We start from the raw sequence: 16,000 nt of genomic DNA on the forward strand, positions 1-16,000 counted from the left end.
CAGAGAGGGTGACGTGGCTACTCAAAGTCAACAGTAATATGAGCAGAACACACACATCTGCCGCCAGCACGCAGGTGCTCCGTCATGAAGTGGCCCAGCTGCGTGTCCCTGTCCTCAAATCCCACGCCCGAGCAGAGAGCCACAGGAGGCTTCGCGACCGGTCATTCTGCACGACTCAGACCTTTGGTTTGGCGGAAAGACTCCGCCTCATAGAGGAGAGGGACCAGACCAGTCCACTCCTCGGTTCCACCACCCAGAGGGGATTACATTCCCAGAGATAGCTTGGAACTCTACAGCTATCTTGCCAGGTGCAGTGGGGCCTGTAATCTCCATGCTTAGGAGGCCAAGACATGAGGATCACAGGTCCGTGGCCAGCTTCAGCAACTTAGGAGGACTCTCAGCAACTTAGTGAGACCCTGTTTCAAAATAAGAAATAAAGCTGGGTGTGGTGGTGCACACTTGTAATCCCAGGATGTGGATGGCTGAGATCAGAGGATCATAGTTTCAAAGCCAGATCTCAGCAACCTAGTGAGATCCTGTTTCCAAATAAGAAATAAAGTTGGGCAGGGAGGGAGGGGTGTAGCTTGGAGGTAGAATGCCTCTGGGTTCAATCTCCAGTACCAAAAAAATACCAAAATCAAAACACCTCAAAGTAGCTGGGCAGGGTGGTGCATGCTTGTAATCCCAGCATTTGGAGGCAGAGACAGGAGGATCCAGGTTCCCAGACAGCCTCAGCTACTTAATGAGGCCCTTTGCAACTCAGTGAGACACTGTTTCAAAATAAAGAATTAAAAAAAAAAATAGGGCTGAGAGTGTAGCTCAGAGGCAGAATGTTCTTGGATTCCATCCCCAGTACCACCAAAAAAGAAAAAAAAAGAAAAACAAAACAAAAAAAAAAAAAAAATAGGGTTGGGCATGGGGGTGCACACTTGTAATCCCAGCATTCTGGAGGCTGAGACAGGAGGATCGGGGGTTCACAGATAGTCTCAGCTACTTAGTGAGGCCCTCCACAACTTAGCGAGACGCTGTTTCAAAATAAAGAATAAAAAATAGGGTAGAGGGTGTAGCTCAGAGGTCGAATGCCCCTGGGTTCCACCCCCAGACCCACAAAAATAAAAATAAAAAATAAAAAATAAATAAAATAAAATAAAATAGAGCCGGGCGTGGTGGTGCACGCTTGTAATCCCTATGCTTGGGAGGCGGAGACAGGATGATAGCGCAGGTTCGAAATTTGGACCCTGTTTCCAAATTTAAAAAAATATATAAAATAGGTCCGGGAGTGTAGCCCAGAGGTAGAAGGGTTTCCAGGAATCCCAGTACCACCAAAAAATAAAATTAAAAAAATAAGTAAAATAAAATGGGGCTGGAGTCTATAGCTCAGAGGTAGAATGTCCCTGGGTTCAATCTTCAGTACCACACACAAAAAAAGGAAATCTATGATTATTTCTTACTGATATCCAGGAGTCTGTCTTTCCCTGGAGGGCCCAGGTGAAATAGTTAAGCAGTTTTGGTTTCCTTCAGATTTGAGATTCTACTGGTCTCCCTGTCAGGAGACTCCAGCTCTTGGCCGGCAGGGTGATGTCCAGCAGGGACAGAGGCCCCCTGAGTAAGCTCAGGCATCCCCTGGCGTCTGTCTGCTCTGGGGAACAGGACCTCGCACTGGACATGGAGAAGGCCAGGACAGAGCCTGGGGCATAAGAGGGGGCTGCGCTTAATCAGACGCTGAAATTGAGGCCGGGGCGGCAGTTGCCGAGCTCCAGTTACCAGATGGAGCGAAGGGAAATGGTGCCTCGGGGGTGGGTCACCGGCAACTGCTCTCGGAGGCGGCTGAGATGGGGCGTCTGTCCCCTCCCCACAAAGAATCAATAGTCATCGATCCCGCCAGCTGCAGATGACCCACTGCACTGACTTCCTCCTCCCCCAGCACAAGGCCACGCTTTTCCTGGACCACCGTTCCATGGCCATCGCCAAAATCTAAAGTGCCAGATTCTCCGGCCCTGCCCAGTCCCCAGCCTTCCAGAGGTCTCTCCCTTTATTCCCCACTGTACCTGGGCTTCCACCCGTGGGAACCTCCACACTTGTGGCCCTCCGTCTCCTCCCAATCTGCCATGGCTCTGCCTTGTCCCAAACCGTGTAGTGGGTCCTCTGGCCAACCCTCAGCCCCTTGGGCGAGGCTGGAGAGGGTGTGGGTTGGAATATCTGGGCGGTGATTGCTACTGGCATCTAGGGAGAGACCAGAGATGTTCCAGAACATTCTATAGTGTAAAGGATAGCTGCCACACCAAAGAACTGCCTGGCCCAATGTCCACGGTGCTGAGACTGAGCAACCCAGGTCTCAGCTGCTGGGGGCCGTCCTGTTCCCGGGTGGCTGGCCCACAGAGCAAGTTGACAGCCTTCATGGCCCTGGCTTCCGGGCTCTTGTGGCAGTATCGTGAACGTTCTTATTTTCTTTATTTCCTCTTCCTCCTCCTGTTCCTCCCTCCTCCCCTTCTTTCTCTTCCTCCTCCTTCTTTTTTTTCTTTTTTTTTTTTTTTTTTGCGGGTCTGGGGATGGAACCCAGGGGCATTTGACCTCCAAACTACACCTCTTGCCCTATTTTTTATTCATCATTTTGAAACAGGGTCTCACTAAGTAGCGGAGGGCCTCACTAAATAGCTGAGGCTATCCGAGAACTGCGATCCTCCAGTCTCAGCCTCCTGAATGCTGGGATTACAAAGGTACGACACCACACCCGGCTTTTTCCTCCTCCTCCCTTCTCCTCCTTCTCTTCCTCTTCTTCCTCTTTCTGCACCTCCATCTTCTTCTTTCTGCTCCTCCTCCCTCCTCCTCCACCTCTTCTTCCTCCTGTTCCTCCTTCCTCCTCTTCCTTCTCCTGCTCCTCCCTCCTCCTCCTTCTTCTTGTTGCTCTAATTCTGAGCTACAACCCTAGCTTTAATTTATCTTTTGTTTTGAAAATGGTTCTTGCTGCTGAGCATGGTGACACATGCTTGGAATCCCAGCATTTGGAGGCTGAGACAGGATTCGCAAGTTCAAAGCCGGCCTCAGCTTAGTGAGGCCCTTTGCAACTCATTGAGACCCTGTTTCAAAATAAAGAATAAAAAATAGGGTTGGGGTATTGCTAGGAAGTAGAATGCCCCTGGGTTCCATCCCTAGTACTGTAAAAAAAAAAAAAAAAAAAAAAAGAAAAAGAACAAGAAAAATAGGGTCTTGCTAAGTTGTTGAGAGCCTTGCTAACATTGCTGAAGCTCAAAATAAAATAATAAAAAATAGGGCTGGGGATGTAGCTCAAAGGTAGAATGCCCCCTGGGTTCCATCCCCAGTACTGCAAATAAATAAATAAATAATTTTTAAAAATAAAAAATAAGCCAGGCATGGTGGCACATGCTTGTAATCTCAGTACTTGGAAGGCTGAGGATAGCAGGGTTGAGGACAGCCTCAGCAACTAGAAAGACCCTGTTTCCAAAATAAAAAATAAAAAGGAGTTGAGGGCATAGCCTGGAGGTAGAATGTCCCTGGGTTCAATCCTTAGTACTACTAAATAAATAAATAAATAAATAAATAAATAAATAAATGTAAATGGCAGGCAGTGTAGTTTAGAGACAGAAAGCCTCTGAGTTCAATCCTCAGTACCAAATATCTATATATTTGATCAGGGATGGGCTAGAGTAAGGCTCTGGATTTGATCCCCCGGCACTGGAAAAAAAAAAAAAAAGCCTTAGCCTCCATGTATAAGATACATATGTAACATAAATACAGTTTTTGTGTTTAGACGTGGGTCCCATCCCTGAGATATCTCATTATGTATATGCAAGTAATCCAACCCCTCCCCCCAAAAATCTGAAATCCAAAACACTTCTAGTTCCAAGCATTTCAGATAAGGAAGACTCAGCCTATAATTCCTTATCTGCTTTAAGGAGAGACAGGGGAGAGATGGGTAATGATACTGACTCAGTTAACTGGGACCAGGATAGCCCAAGGCTGACTGGATGGAGAACATGGATGCTGCCTTTATTAGCTATCTCAAATTCCTTCCATTCTCAACACCTCCCCTCCTCATGGAAGAAGCTAGCAATTACCAACAATAACAACAAAAACATTCCTTCCCCACACAGCGCCCAAGTCTTCTGTACAAGGGGCCGAATTAAGAATGCAGAAAGGCGCCCTCCCGCCGCCTCCTCCGCTACCTACGCGGCTAAACCTGGAAGAGTGGTCCAGGCTCCAGATCACCTCCAGTCACTGCAGCAGGTGTCTGTCCCCACCACACGGGGACCCGCTGAGGTGCCGCCGCCTCCTGGCTCTAAGTGCAGTGGACACTCGCCCCTTCCCTCTTCATCTGACCTTGTAGCCACACCTCACCTGGTGCCATCCCTCTTGTAGATGGCCCTCCTTTCTTTATCTTCCAACTCCTCCAGTGACTTTTCTATCTTTTTCTTGGACTTTTCTCCCTGTACTGCCTTTACATTTTGCTGTGAATGTATGGATGGATGGATGGATGGATGAATGGATGATGTCCCGGACGTTAAGGACAGATGGAAGGCAGGAGCTGTTTTCTCTCATGGGAAAGAGGGTCTGGAAACTTCTTTCTCCTGCCGGGTGCATGAGGTCAGGCAGTTCAGAAGGCCCTCTTGTTGGGCATGATGATGCATGCCGGTAACCCAAGTACTTGGGAAGCTGAGACAGGAGGATAGCAGGCTCAAGGCCAGCCTCGGAAACTTAGAACATAAGCAACTTAGCGAGACTGTGTTTTAAAGAAAAAACAAAAAAGGGCTGGGCTGGGGTGGTGTAGTTCAGAGATAAAATGGCCCTGGGTTTAATCCCTGGTACCCCCCTCAAAAAAAAGGCCCTCTCTCCCCTCTGCCTCCAGAGAGTTCTCTACCCTCTCTTACCCTCCATTGGTCAAGAAATGGTAGTGAGGACTTTGGAGCTCTCAGCATCAGGCAGACATTGTTAAATTTATGGGGGTTGTAGCAATAAGGTCTCTCCCGCAGGCCTGATGCCTGGGGGTACACTGAAGGGTCCCCAGCTACCCCTGCCAATCAGGTGAATGGAACCAGCTCTGAGCTTCAGGGTGTCTCTTCTGTAAAGCAGGGGTAATAGTGACTAGCAGACCTGTCATCAGGACTAAGGATGGTGCAGAAGGGAACCCAGCGTGCATGGGGATTGACGAATGGCAGCTGGCATCACCACGACTTGGAGCAGAGGAGTAGCCAGGTGGCTCCTGAGAGTGAAAGACACGAGCAGATGATCCTGGAAAAAGCCCTGGCCAGGGGGGCTCCTTCTTCTTCTTTCTCCTTCCTCCTTCTCCTCCTCCTTCTTTTCATCCTTGTCCTCTTCTTCCTCCTCCTCCTCCTCCTCCTCCTCCTCCTCTTCCTCCTTCTTCTTTCTTTCTTTCTTTTGTAATACTAGAGATTGAAACTAGGAACATTTTACCTCCAAGCTACATCCTCGCTAGATCACTGAGGATGGCTTTGAACCTATGATCCTCCTGTCTCAGCCTCCCCAGTACTGGAATCAAAGGAGGGCACCACCATGCCCAGCTGCTGGGGGTCTTCAGACTGTCTGTGAATATGAACAAGTGAGGAATGAATGAAATGAGACCAGAGAGATTCAGCTGGGCGTGGTAGCCCCTACCTGTGATCCCAGCAACTCGCTCACAAGTGAGCGATTTTTAGCCAGACCGTGTCTCAAAATAAAATTAAAAAGGTGTGTGTGGGGGGGTAGCTCAGTGGTAGAGCGCTTCCCTAGCACGCTTGAGGCCCTGGGTTCTGGCCTGTCCCTAACACCCCCTCCTCCACACACACGTAAGGAAAGGGGCAGTGGTGGGGAGCCACCAGCCCCGCTGGGTGTCTGGGCTGGCTGAGCCCTGAGGCTGGGGAGGCAGCTGGGGGAGGCTTCACGTGCTCTGTTTCCCTGGAGCCAAAGCTTCCTCGCACCCGCAGGGACAGTGAGCAGGGGCATGGCGTCCACGCTCACCATGCAGCAGCTGCCTTTTAACCACTGTCGAGTGCACCTCCAGAAACCTCCAGGGTCTTGGAGTCTCCCACCTGCCCTGAGAAAGTGCATCTGGAGAGGAGCCCAAAGGGGCAGCGCTGGCTGCTCAGATTCTCCTGGAGGACATCCTGCCTGCTGGTTGGCATTTCCTGGAGACACACCACTGATGGGCAGAGGGGTGGTGGGTGGCATTGCTTAGTGTGATGATGGATACTCTCCAGAGAGGCAAAGGGCCAGGAGACCCTCAGCTGGAGGACCTTCTGTGAATGCAAGGGAGACCAGGGATGTAGAGGACAGGGTACCAGAGGGCTCAGGGAACATGCCATTTGGAACGGAAGAGACTTCGGCCTCTTTCTTCATATACCACGTTCCACTTGAGAGCAGGAGGCTTTTATCTTGGGACCTGCAGCTCGAATCTTCTGTTCAGAACATGGATTAGGACGTGATGGGGGCCTGATTATGGGGGTTCCTGCCTGTAATCCAACAACTTGAGACTGAAGCAAGTGGATCACAAATTCAAGACCCCAGCCTGGAAGCTGGGCACAGCGGTGCACACTTGTAATCCTAGTACCTGGGAGGCTGAGGCAGAAGGATCGCAGCTTTGCAGCCAGCCTTGGCTACTTAATGAGGCCATCCACATTTAGTGAGATCCTGCTTCAAAATAAAATAATAGAATAGGGCTGAGGGTGTAGCTCAGAGATAGAATGCCTCTGGGTCAATCCCCAGTGAGACACACACACACACACACACACACACACACACACACACACACCCCAGCCTGGAAAAAATAGAAAGGATTAGGGATATAGTTCAGTGGTAGAGCACCCTTGGGTTCTATCCCTAGTACCACAAAACAAAAATTTTTTAAAAGTTCAGATGGAGGATAGTCCCTCAAATGGTGAGTATGTGGACCATGAATTCCTCAAGGGGACCAGGAACACCACAAGCCCATTGAACAGGCACCTGGGTGTGGTGGTAAACCCTGTAATCCCAGAATTTGAAAGATTAAGACAGAAGAATCTCAGGTTCAAGGCCATTTGGGGCATTTAGTGAGGCCGTCTTTGTCTTTTTTCCTCTTCTTCTTCCTCCTCTGTTCCTCCTCTTCCTTCTTCATACTGGGGGTTGAACCTAGGGGCATTCTATCTGTGAGCTACACCCCAACCCTATTTCATTTTTTATTTTGAAACTGGATCTTGCTAAATTGTGGAGGCTGACTTCGAACCTATAATCCTCCTATCTCAGCCTCCAAGTACCAGGATTACTGCCACACACCCAGCTGAGACTCTGTAACTCAGAGGCAGCAGAATACTGGGTTCAGTCCCCAGTGCAACACAAACACACAGACATGCACACACACATACACACGCACACACACATACAGTATCTCCAGGTGTGGTGGTACATGCCTATAATCCCAGTACTTGAGAGGCTAAAACAGGAGGATTGCAGGTTTGAGGCCAGCCTCAGCAATTTGTCAAGATCCTCTGCAACTCAGTGAGACCCTGTTAAAAAAAAAGGGGGTATACAGGTTCGAAGCCAGCCTTAGCTACTTAGTGAGGTTCTCAGCAACTTAGTGAGACCCTGTTTCTAATAAAATATAAAATAGGTCTGGTAGTATAGCCTGGAGGTAGAAAGCCTCTGGGTTTCACCCCCAGTACCACCAAAAAAAAAAAAAAAAAGGGGGGGGGTAGGGGTTAAGGGTGTAGCTTAGAGGTAGAATGCCCCTGGGTTCAATCCCCAGTACCAAAAGTGGGTTAATAAAGAAACGACTGCTCATGCAGACAGTGTGTTTTTAGCATGTGGCCAAGGACTGTAATGTGGGTGACTTACTTTGGGGTAATGAGGCAGCCTCTTCTCTAGGGAGTGACCTGCCTTTGCCAAGATGGGCTGCTCAGAAAAGAGGGGCTGCCAAGCAGAGTTTCCACTGCCTGAGTGAGTCTGGAGGGAGGACTCTGGCCACTCCCACGCCCTCCAGCACAGAGACCTTCCCAGTTTCACCTGGGCATCCCCTGGCTCAGTCTCTTTCCGCTGCCCCTCGGCATAAGCAGGGGCCTCCACTCTCCCTCCAGAAAGGCATCTCAGAGTGGGTCCGCAGGCCTAGATCACAGCTAAAACAGGAACAGAGGGACCCCACCCAGGACCTCTGGCTCAGATCCCAGTCCTGGCTGGGATGTGGGAGCAGCTGGGCTCCCCTGGACCTGTCTCCCAGTTATGAGCTCAGGGGCTTTCATGTCCTCCCAGAGAGAGGGGAGTCCAGGTTCCTTTCCTCCTCCTGGGAGCTGGAATGTGGGATGGTCAGTTTTTTTTTTTTTTTTTTTTTTTTTTTTTTTGGCACTGGGAACTGAACCCAGGGACTCTGTAAAAAAATATTTTACCTCCAAGTTACACCCCAGCCCTGTTTTATTTTTAATTTTGAAACCAGGCCTTATTAAGTTGCAGAGGGCCATCCTAAGGTGCTAAGGCTGGCCTTGAACCTTCGACCCTCTTGTCTCAGCCTCCCAAGTATTGGGATTACAGGCTTGGGCCAGCACGCCTGGCTTGGGAGGGTCATCCGTAGCCTAGCTTGAAGGAAGAGTTTTGGGTTGGGGGAATATGGGCAACCCAGCAGTAATCCCACCATCTGGGCTCCAGGGCTTTCCCGGGAAGCAGGAGGGAGGCTTGGAGGTTGAGAAACTAGGTTAAAGGCCAGGGTGTGGCTGGTTGTGGAGGGCTTGCTTAGCTGCCCCAGGTCCCAAGTTCCACCTCTAGCATGGAAGAACAAAACAAAACAAAGACACTTTAGGTTAAGAAACAGTTGTAGGCTGGGTGGGGCGGCCTGATTTCCTATAGTCTCAGCTACTTGGAAGGTGGAGGAGGTTTAAAGGATCACTTACTTGAGCCGGGATTTGGAGAGAATAAAGAAAGTTGTGTGATACGCAGGGCTGGAATTGAAGGGCCTTTTTTTTTTTTTTTTTTTTTTTGGTGGCACTGGGGATGGAACCCAGAGGCATTCTACCTCCAAGATCACCTCAGCCTGACTTTTTTTTTTTTCTTACTTGGAAACAGGGTCTCACTAGGTTGCTGAGGGCCTCACAAGGAGCTGAGGCTGATTGTGAACCTGCCATCCTCCTATCTCAGCCTCCCAAGTACTAGAATTACAAGTGTTTGCCATCACGCCTGGGTCTTATTTTTTATTTTGAAACAGGGTTTCTAATGATTTTGCAGAGGAGCTAAGTTGCTGAGATTGGCCACGGACCTGCAATCCTCCTGTCTCGGGCTCCTAAGTACTCCTAAGTACTTATAACTGGGGTTGTAAGTGTGAGCCACTATGCCCAGCTCTCTCCTGCTTTCTGATGGAAGCTGTCTCTTGGGGGAAGGGGTAGGCTTGGCAGAAGCCAGGCTGCTCAGGGGCTGGGAATGGAAGAGGGGTCAGGGAGCTGCCTTCCAGATGTGCCCTCCATTACCAGGAGTGGATTAGAGCAACGCCTGGAGGGCAGCCAATCTGGATGGGGCCCCTGCCTAGAACTGCCCTCGTTGCCCTGGCAAGATGATCTGGTACCCTTGGCTCCAGCCTAGGTGGAGGTAAGGTACTGACCAAAATGCCCATGAGCCTACCTCGTCTGCCGGCTGGGGCACCATCATGGACAGAGGATACAAGGAATGGGTACCCATTGTACTTAAGTGCACGATCCAGGGATTGGCACGCCGGGGCAGTTACACTGTAGCCACCATGTTTCTGTTTGTGTGTTGGTACTGGGGACTGAACCAAGTGTTGTTCTACCTCTGTGCTACACCCAGCCCTATCTTATATTTTTTGATTTTGAAATGGCGGCTCCCTAAGTTGCACAGGGCCTAAGTAGCTGAGGCTGGCGGTGAACCTGCCATCCTCCGGTCTCAGCCTCCCAAGTACTGGGGATTACAGACCTGTGCCACCACCCCGGCTTCTCCCATGTGTTTTGGCCAGGCAGGAAGGTTGACGGAGTACCCAGGCCAGGTAGTTAGCATCCTGGGCGGCCCTGGAGTTCTGCGGGGAGGTTCCTGATCCGAAGCTCATTGGTCAAAGCGGTTCCTTTGAGGACCGGGGGTGGGGGCGGCGATAGCAGAACCGGCTCTGGGCAGCGGCCCCGGCCCCGCCCCGCCCGCCCCAGCTGGCACTGACTCCGCTGTGTCCACAGGCTGCTGAACAGGATGTCCGCGGACGACCGGCACCTGGGCTCCAGCTGCGGCTCCTTCATCAAGACCGAGCCGTCCAGCCCGTCCTCGGGCATTGATGCCCTCAGCCACCACAGCCCCAGCGGCTCGTCGGACGCCAGCGGCGGCTTCGGCCTGGCCCTGGGCGCCCACGCCAACGGGCTGGACTCGCCGCCCATGTTCGCCGGCGCCGGGCTGGGGGGCACCCCGTGCCGCAAGAGCTACGAGGACTGCGGCGGCGGCATCATGGAGGACTCGGCCATCAAGTGCGAGTACATGCTCAACGCCATCCCCAAGCGCCTGTGCCTGGTGTGCGGGGACATCGCCTCCGGCTACCACTACGGCGTGGCCTCCTGCGAGGCCTGCAAGGCCTTCTTCAAGAGGACCATTCAAGGTGCGTGGGGCAGCCCGCCCGCAAGGTGTCCAGACAGACGTCACGTCTGCCCGGCCACCGGGGGTTCTGAAGGGCCCCTTTTTAATGGAATCCAGAGGCATTCCATCTCCGTTCTACATCCTCCACCTGATTTTATTTGTTATTTGTCAGGGTCTGGGTAGGTTGCTGAGAGCCTAAACTGCTCAGATTAGCTTTGAACTCGAGATCTCCCTGTCTGGATTATAAGTATATGCTATTATACCTGGCTCTGAAAGGTCATCTCTCTCTCTATCTTTATTTCTATCCTTCCTTTCTTCCTTCCTTCCTTCCTTCCTTCCTCTCCCTCCTCTCCCTCTTCCTTCCTTCCTTCCTTCTTTCCTTCCTTTCTTTCTTTCTTTCTTCTTTCTTTTTCTTCTGTCTTTTTTGGGCACTAGGGATTGAATCCACAGATGTTCAACCTCCATGCTATGCCCTATAGCTAGCTAGCCCTTTTATTTTTTGTTTTTTGAAACAGTGTCTTACTAGGTTGCTGAGTCTCACTACATCGCTGAGCCTACCCTCAAGCCAGCGATCTTGTCTCAGGCTCCCAAATACTTAGGATTACCAGCCCATACCCTGCCACTCGGCCGAAGGGCCCTTTTTCAGTAGCTCAGGGTTGCTCTTGTCTGGCGGGACTTGGACTCTCTGAGAGGGGCTCATTGAAGGAACATGAGGTGGTCCTTCCATACCCAAAGCCCCACACAAAATGCACAGGAATGCCAAACCATGGGTGCCTCTCACCAGTATGGGAACACTATCAAATGTGCACCCCTCAGAAAGCTTATTTTGCCTGTCATGGGGGCACATGCCTGTAATCCCAGTACTTAGAGGCTGAGACCAAAGGATTGAAGGTTCTAGGCTAGCTTCAGCAATTTAGCAAGGCCCTCAGCTACTTAAAATCTGTTCAAAAATAAAATAGGTCTGGGATTGTAGTTCAAAGGTAGAGTGCCCCTGGGGTTCAGTCCCCAGTGCCCTCCCTCTCCCACACAAAGCTTACTTTTTGATTGGGGATATAGCTCGGTGTTAGAGCAGCTACCTGGCCTTGGGTTCCATCCACCAGTAGCACAAAACAAAGACAAAAATAAGCTTATTTTTGTTTGTTTGGTATAGGGGATTGACCCCCAAGCCCTTGTGCATGCTAGGCAAGCACTCCACCACTGAGCTACAGCCCCAACCCTTTTGTGTGTGTGTTGATTTTCGGGGGAAGGGGTCCTGGGCATTTAACCCAGGGCTAGTGTACCTTGGAGTTGGCCACCAGCCCTTTTTTATTTTGAGGCAGCGTCTTGTAAGTTGCCCAGGCTGGCCTTGAATTTGGGATCCTCCTGCCTAAAGCTCCCAAGTAGCTGGGATTACAGGCCTGCGCCACTGCACCTGGCTGGTTTACTTTTAGCTTTTTTCAATTGCATCAAGTGACACATGACTGTCTTCCCATTGCAAAAGACTCAGGCCTGTCTGAAGGTGGGGGTCTTACCATGTGGGACCCTGATTTGGCCTGTCTTTAGGCCTTTTTAAATTCCTTTGCCTATCAGCTGAGTCCCGTTCCAGTTGCGGTAGGGATGGTCGGCCTCTCTTTGTGGGTACCAGAGGGGCATTCTGACAAAGGTGTGCAAGAGCCCTGGGGGTCCTTCTGTGGAGTCATGCACAGGTAAGTTGTGGCCATGGTGGGCCTGCTTTCACTGGGCTGTTACCAGGCCCTGGGCACCTAGATACCTAGGCCAGAGCGCTCACCTGTAGACAGTCAGTCCCGTTATCTCTTGAGCACCTACTAAGCTTCAGGCCTTACTGTAGGTGCTGGGGATAGGATAGATGAACAGATAGCACCTGTAGGTAATGGAGAAATGCCGATGCTACCCCGATGGACATTGCCAACCAGCTGGCCCAAACCCATCAGCTCCTTAACCCAGGGCCCTGCTTGTCTCAGGGTGTCCTTTCTGCCCATCCCCTCCCCTTCTGGAAGAAGCAGGCTGCACTTCCCTAGGATAATTCGTTTATTCAGTGGACAAATATTTGTTACAGTTCCTGCAGATGGCAATCTGTTAATCCATTTGAGGGCATCTGGATTAGACAAATTGCCAAATCTATGTATTAGTCGAGATGACGAGGAGCCTGGGCTAAGACAGACAGTGGATATTTGACACATATTTGAAATATTTAAAACTAAGTTACTGAAATAGCAACATTTCTTCCTAAACTGGAAAGGGGTCTTGGTTAGGTTGACTTTTTTTTTTTTTTTAGTAGTCCTGGGGTTTCAACCCAGGGGCATTCACTGAGCTACACCCCTGGACTTTACTTATTTATTATTTATTATTTATTAAAACCCAAACAACATTCTATATCTGAGTTACATCTCCAGTCCTATTTTTTATTCTTTTTTTTTTTTTTTTTTTTGAGATACTGGAGATGAACCCAGGGGCTTTCTACCTCCGAGTAATACCCCCTGCCCTATTTTTTATTCTTTATTTTGAAACAGGGTCTCACTGAGTTGCAGAGGGCTTCATGGGTTGGCTGTGGATCTGTGATCCTCCTGTCTCAGCCTCTCAAGAGTGCTCTACTATGCCCAGCATCTATTTTACGTTTTGAAACACGGTCTCTCACTAGGTTGCTGAGAATCTCAATACATTGCTGAGAATGTCCTTGAACCTGTGATCCTCCCATCTCAGCCTCTAGTACTGGAATACAGGTGTGTGCCCTTATGCCTGGCCGTCGTCATTATTTGACTCTTTGAGATTAGTTTGTGTACTCTTGCCTTTTAGGTGTGTGCGTGTGTGTGTGTGCATGTGTGTGTGAGTGTGTGTATGCATGTGTGTGTGTGTGTGTGTGTTGTGTGTATGGCACTGGGCATTGAACCCAGGGGCATTCTACCTCGGACCTACACCCCCAGCTCTATTTTTCATTCTTTATTTTGAGACAGGCTCCCACTAAGTCGTGGAGGGCCTCACTAAGTGGCTGACACTGTCTTGAATCTGCAATCCTCCATTCTCAGCCTCCCAGGTTCTGGGATGACAGCGTGCGTTCCAGGCCCACTGCCTTTTAGGAGACGTCGGTATTCTTCACTCCGTGTTCCTACGTGTGGCTGGAGTGTTCTGGGTCAGTTTTTCTGAGCACAGAGGCTGGTGTGTACAGCACGACACACACTGTCCTGTGCGGGGACACACACCCCTCCCTGTTATGCCCTCGCCAGAAGCCTGGGGATGTTCTCAGCAAGTCTGCAAGTCTACACAAAAGATTTACAAACACGCTTATTAATCCTTGGCTACTACGAACAGGATAGTAATCTCTTCGTAGAAGTCCAAAAGTAAACAGCAGCGATCCTGGGATCAGACTGAACTGCGGGCCCTCCCTCAGTCACAAGAGCCCCCCACCCCGCGAGTGCAGGACATCCGTCCAGAGCTGGCGAAAGTAAACCCAAGGCAGACGGCTTGCGCAGGTCATTGGATCAACTCTGGCTTTGTTCTAACAGAGATTTTTTATTTTGTCGTTTCTAGGCATAATAGTTGTAGAACATTTGGAAAATAGGAAAAGTATAAGGAAGAAAGAATTGGCCTATAATCAGACAACCACAGAAGTAAACTAAAAACTGAGTGAGTGTTTACTGAATATTCACTCTGTATAATAAACTTTTTTATCTTTATTTTTGTGGCCACAAAGATGCACCCAGGCCCCCCTTCTTAAAAGTTTTTTTTTTTTTTTTTTTTTTTTTGGAAATAAGGTCTCACTAGATTGCTGAAAGTCTTACTAAGTAGCTGAGGTTGCACTCGAACCTGTGGTCCTCCTGTCTCAGCTTCTCAAGTATTGGGATTATAGGTGTGTACCATCATGCCCAGCTGGAAGTGAACATTTATTGAATACCTACTGTATGTAAGACAGGAGAGGTAAGGACATATTTTCTGTCCCAAGAAGCTGGAATCCAATATTCTGGGCCTGTGGATCTGAAGATCTAGCACTTGGCTCCAATCCGGGGCATGGTCTCTTAAGCACCTACCTAATTAAAGAGGATATTTAGAAAGTTCTTCTTTTTTAATTTGAATTTTATTTATTTTTGCTATTAGGAATTGAGCCTAGGAGTAACCTGCCTCTGAGCTACAATTACAGCCCTATCATATTTTAAATTTTGAAACACAATATGTTGAGGCTAGTGGCAAACCTGTGATTTTCCTGTCTCAGCATTCCAAGTACTGGGATTACAGGACTGAACCAAGGCCCTTCTACCTTGGATCTATATCCTCAGCTCTATTTCATTTTTAATTAAATTAATTAACTAATTTATTTATTTATTTTGCAGTACTGAGGATGGAACCCAGAGACATTCAACCTCCAAGCCACACCCCCAGCCCTATTTTTCTTCTCTATTTTTGAAACAGGGTCTCACTGAGTTTCAAAGTCTGTCACTAAGTAGCAGAGGCTGTCCTTGAGCCTCAGTCCTCCCGTCTCAGCCTCCCAAATGCTGGGATTACAAGCATGTGCCACCACACCTGGCTGTTATTTTTTATTTTGAGACTGAGTTGCACTAAGTAGCTGAGTCCTGGCCTCGCACCTGTGATCCTCCTGTCTCAGTCTTCTAAGTACTGGGATTATAAGTGTGTGCCACCATACTTGGTTACACTCGGTTACTCCCAGCCCTTTTTCCTTTTTTTTTTTTTTTTTTTTTTTTTTTTTTGTGGTACTGGAGGTGGAACGCAGGGGCTTTTCTATCTCCGGGCTATACTCTCAGACTTATTTTAAACTTTATTTGGAAACAGGGTCTCACTAAATTGCTGAGAGCCTCACTAAGCAGCTGAGGCTGGCTTCGAACCTGTGCGATCCTCCTGTCTCAGCCTCCCAAGCACGGGGATTACAAGCATGCGCCACCACGACTGGCTCTTACTTTTTGTTTTGAAACAGGGTCTTTCTAGGTTGCTGAGAGTCTAGCTAAATTGCCAGAGGCTAGCTGCCAAACTGCTTGCTCTTTCTGTCTCAGCCTCCCAAGTGGTGGGATTCCAGGTGTGTGCTACCACACCCAGCTTTATTTTTTATTTTGAAACAGGGTCTCACTAAGTTGTGAAGGGTCTCACTAAGTAGCTGAGGCTGCCCAAGATCCATACACCATGTCCAGCTTCTCAGAAACATTTTTTTTTAAAGGCCAATCATGGGGTTAGGGGTGTAGCTTAGAAGTAGAGTGCTTCCCTAGGGTGTGTGAGGCCCTGGGTTTCGACCCTAGCACCATTTAAAAAAAAAAAAAAATTGTCAACCATTTACCTGGAGAGCTTTAGTCATGTGATGATCCATCCCAAGGATATAAAACCTCTTAGAAGGCTCTGGAGATCACGCCAGCTCCTACCTTGCACCACTGCAGTCTGCTCAATCCAGTTGGTTATACCAGCATGGGATGAAATTGTGCAGAAGCAAGGATGTCTTGGTAAACTTAGGGAGAAAGCCCTCAGAGGGTCC

General features: G+C 49.4%; 1 protein-coding gene across 2 annotated transcripts in view; it reads left to right on the forward strand.

The window, feature by feature from the left end:
* ESRRB (estrogen related receptor beta) overlaps positions 1–16,000 on the forward strand; it is a gene marked incomplete at both ends in the record, with an annotated part of 109,608 nt that overhangs the window by 46,729 nt on the left and 46,879 nt on the right. The window contains one exon of one of the 2 annotated variants that reach the window (XM_080706889.1): positions 10,146–10,555. In XM_080706889.1, the coding sequence (XP_080563015.1) occupies positions 10,146–10,555 (410 nt within the window). Of the gene's footprint in view, positions 1–10,145; positions 10,556–16,000 lie in introns of those variants that run through there. The other variant, XM_080706888.1, reaches the window with a different exon arrangement.

Source organism: Muscardinus avellanarius (genome assembly GCF_963383645.1).
Source record: "Muscardinus avellanarius genome assembly, chromosome: 12".
Classification (NCBI taxonomy): Eukaryota; Metazoa; Chordata; class Mammalia; order Rodentia; family Gliridae; genus Muscardinus; species Muscardinus avellanarius.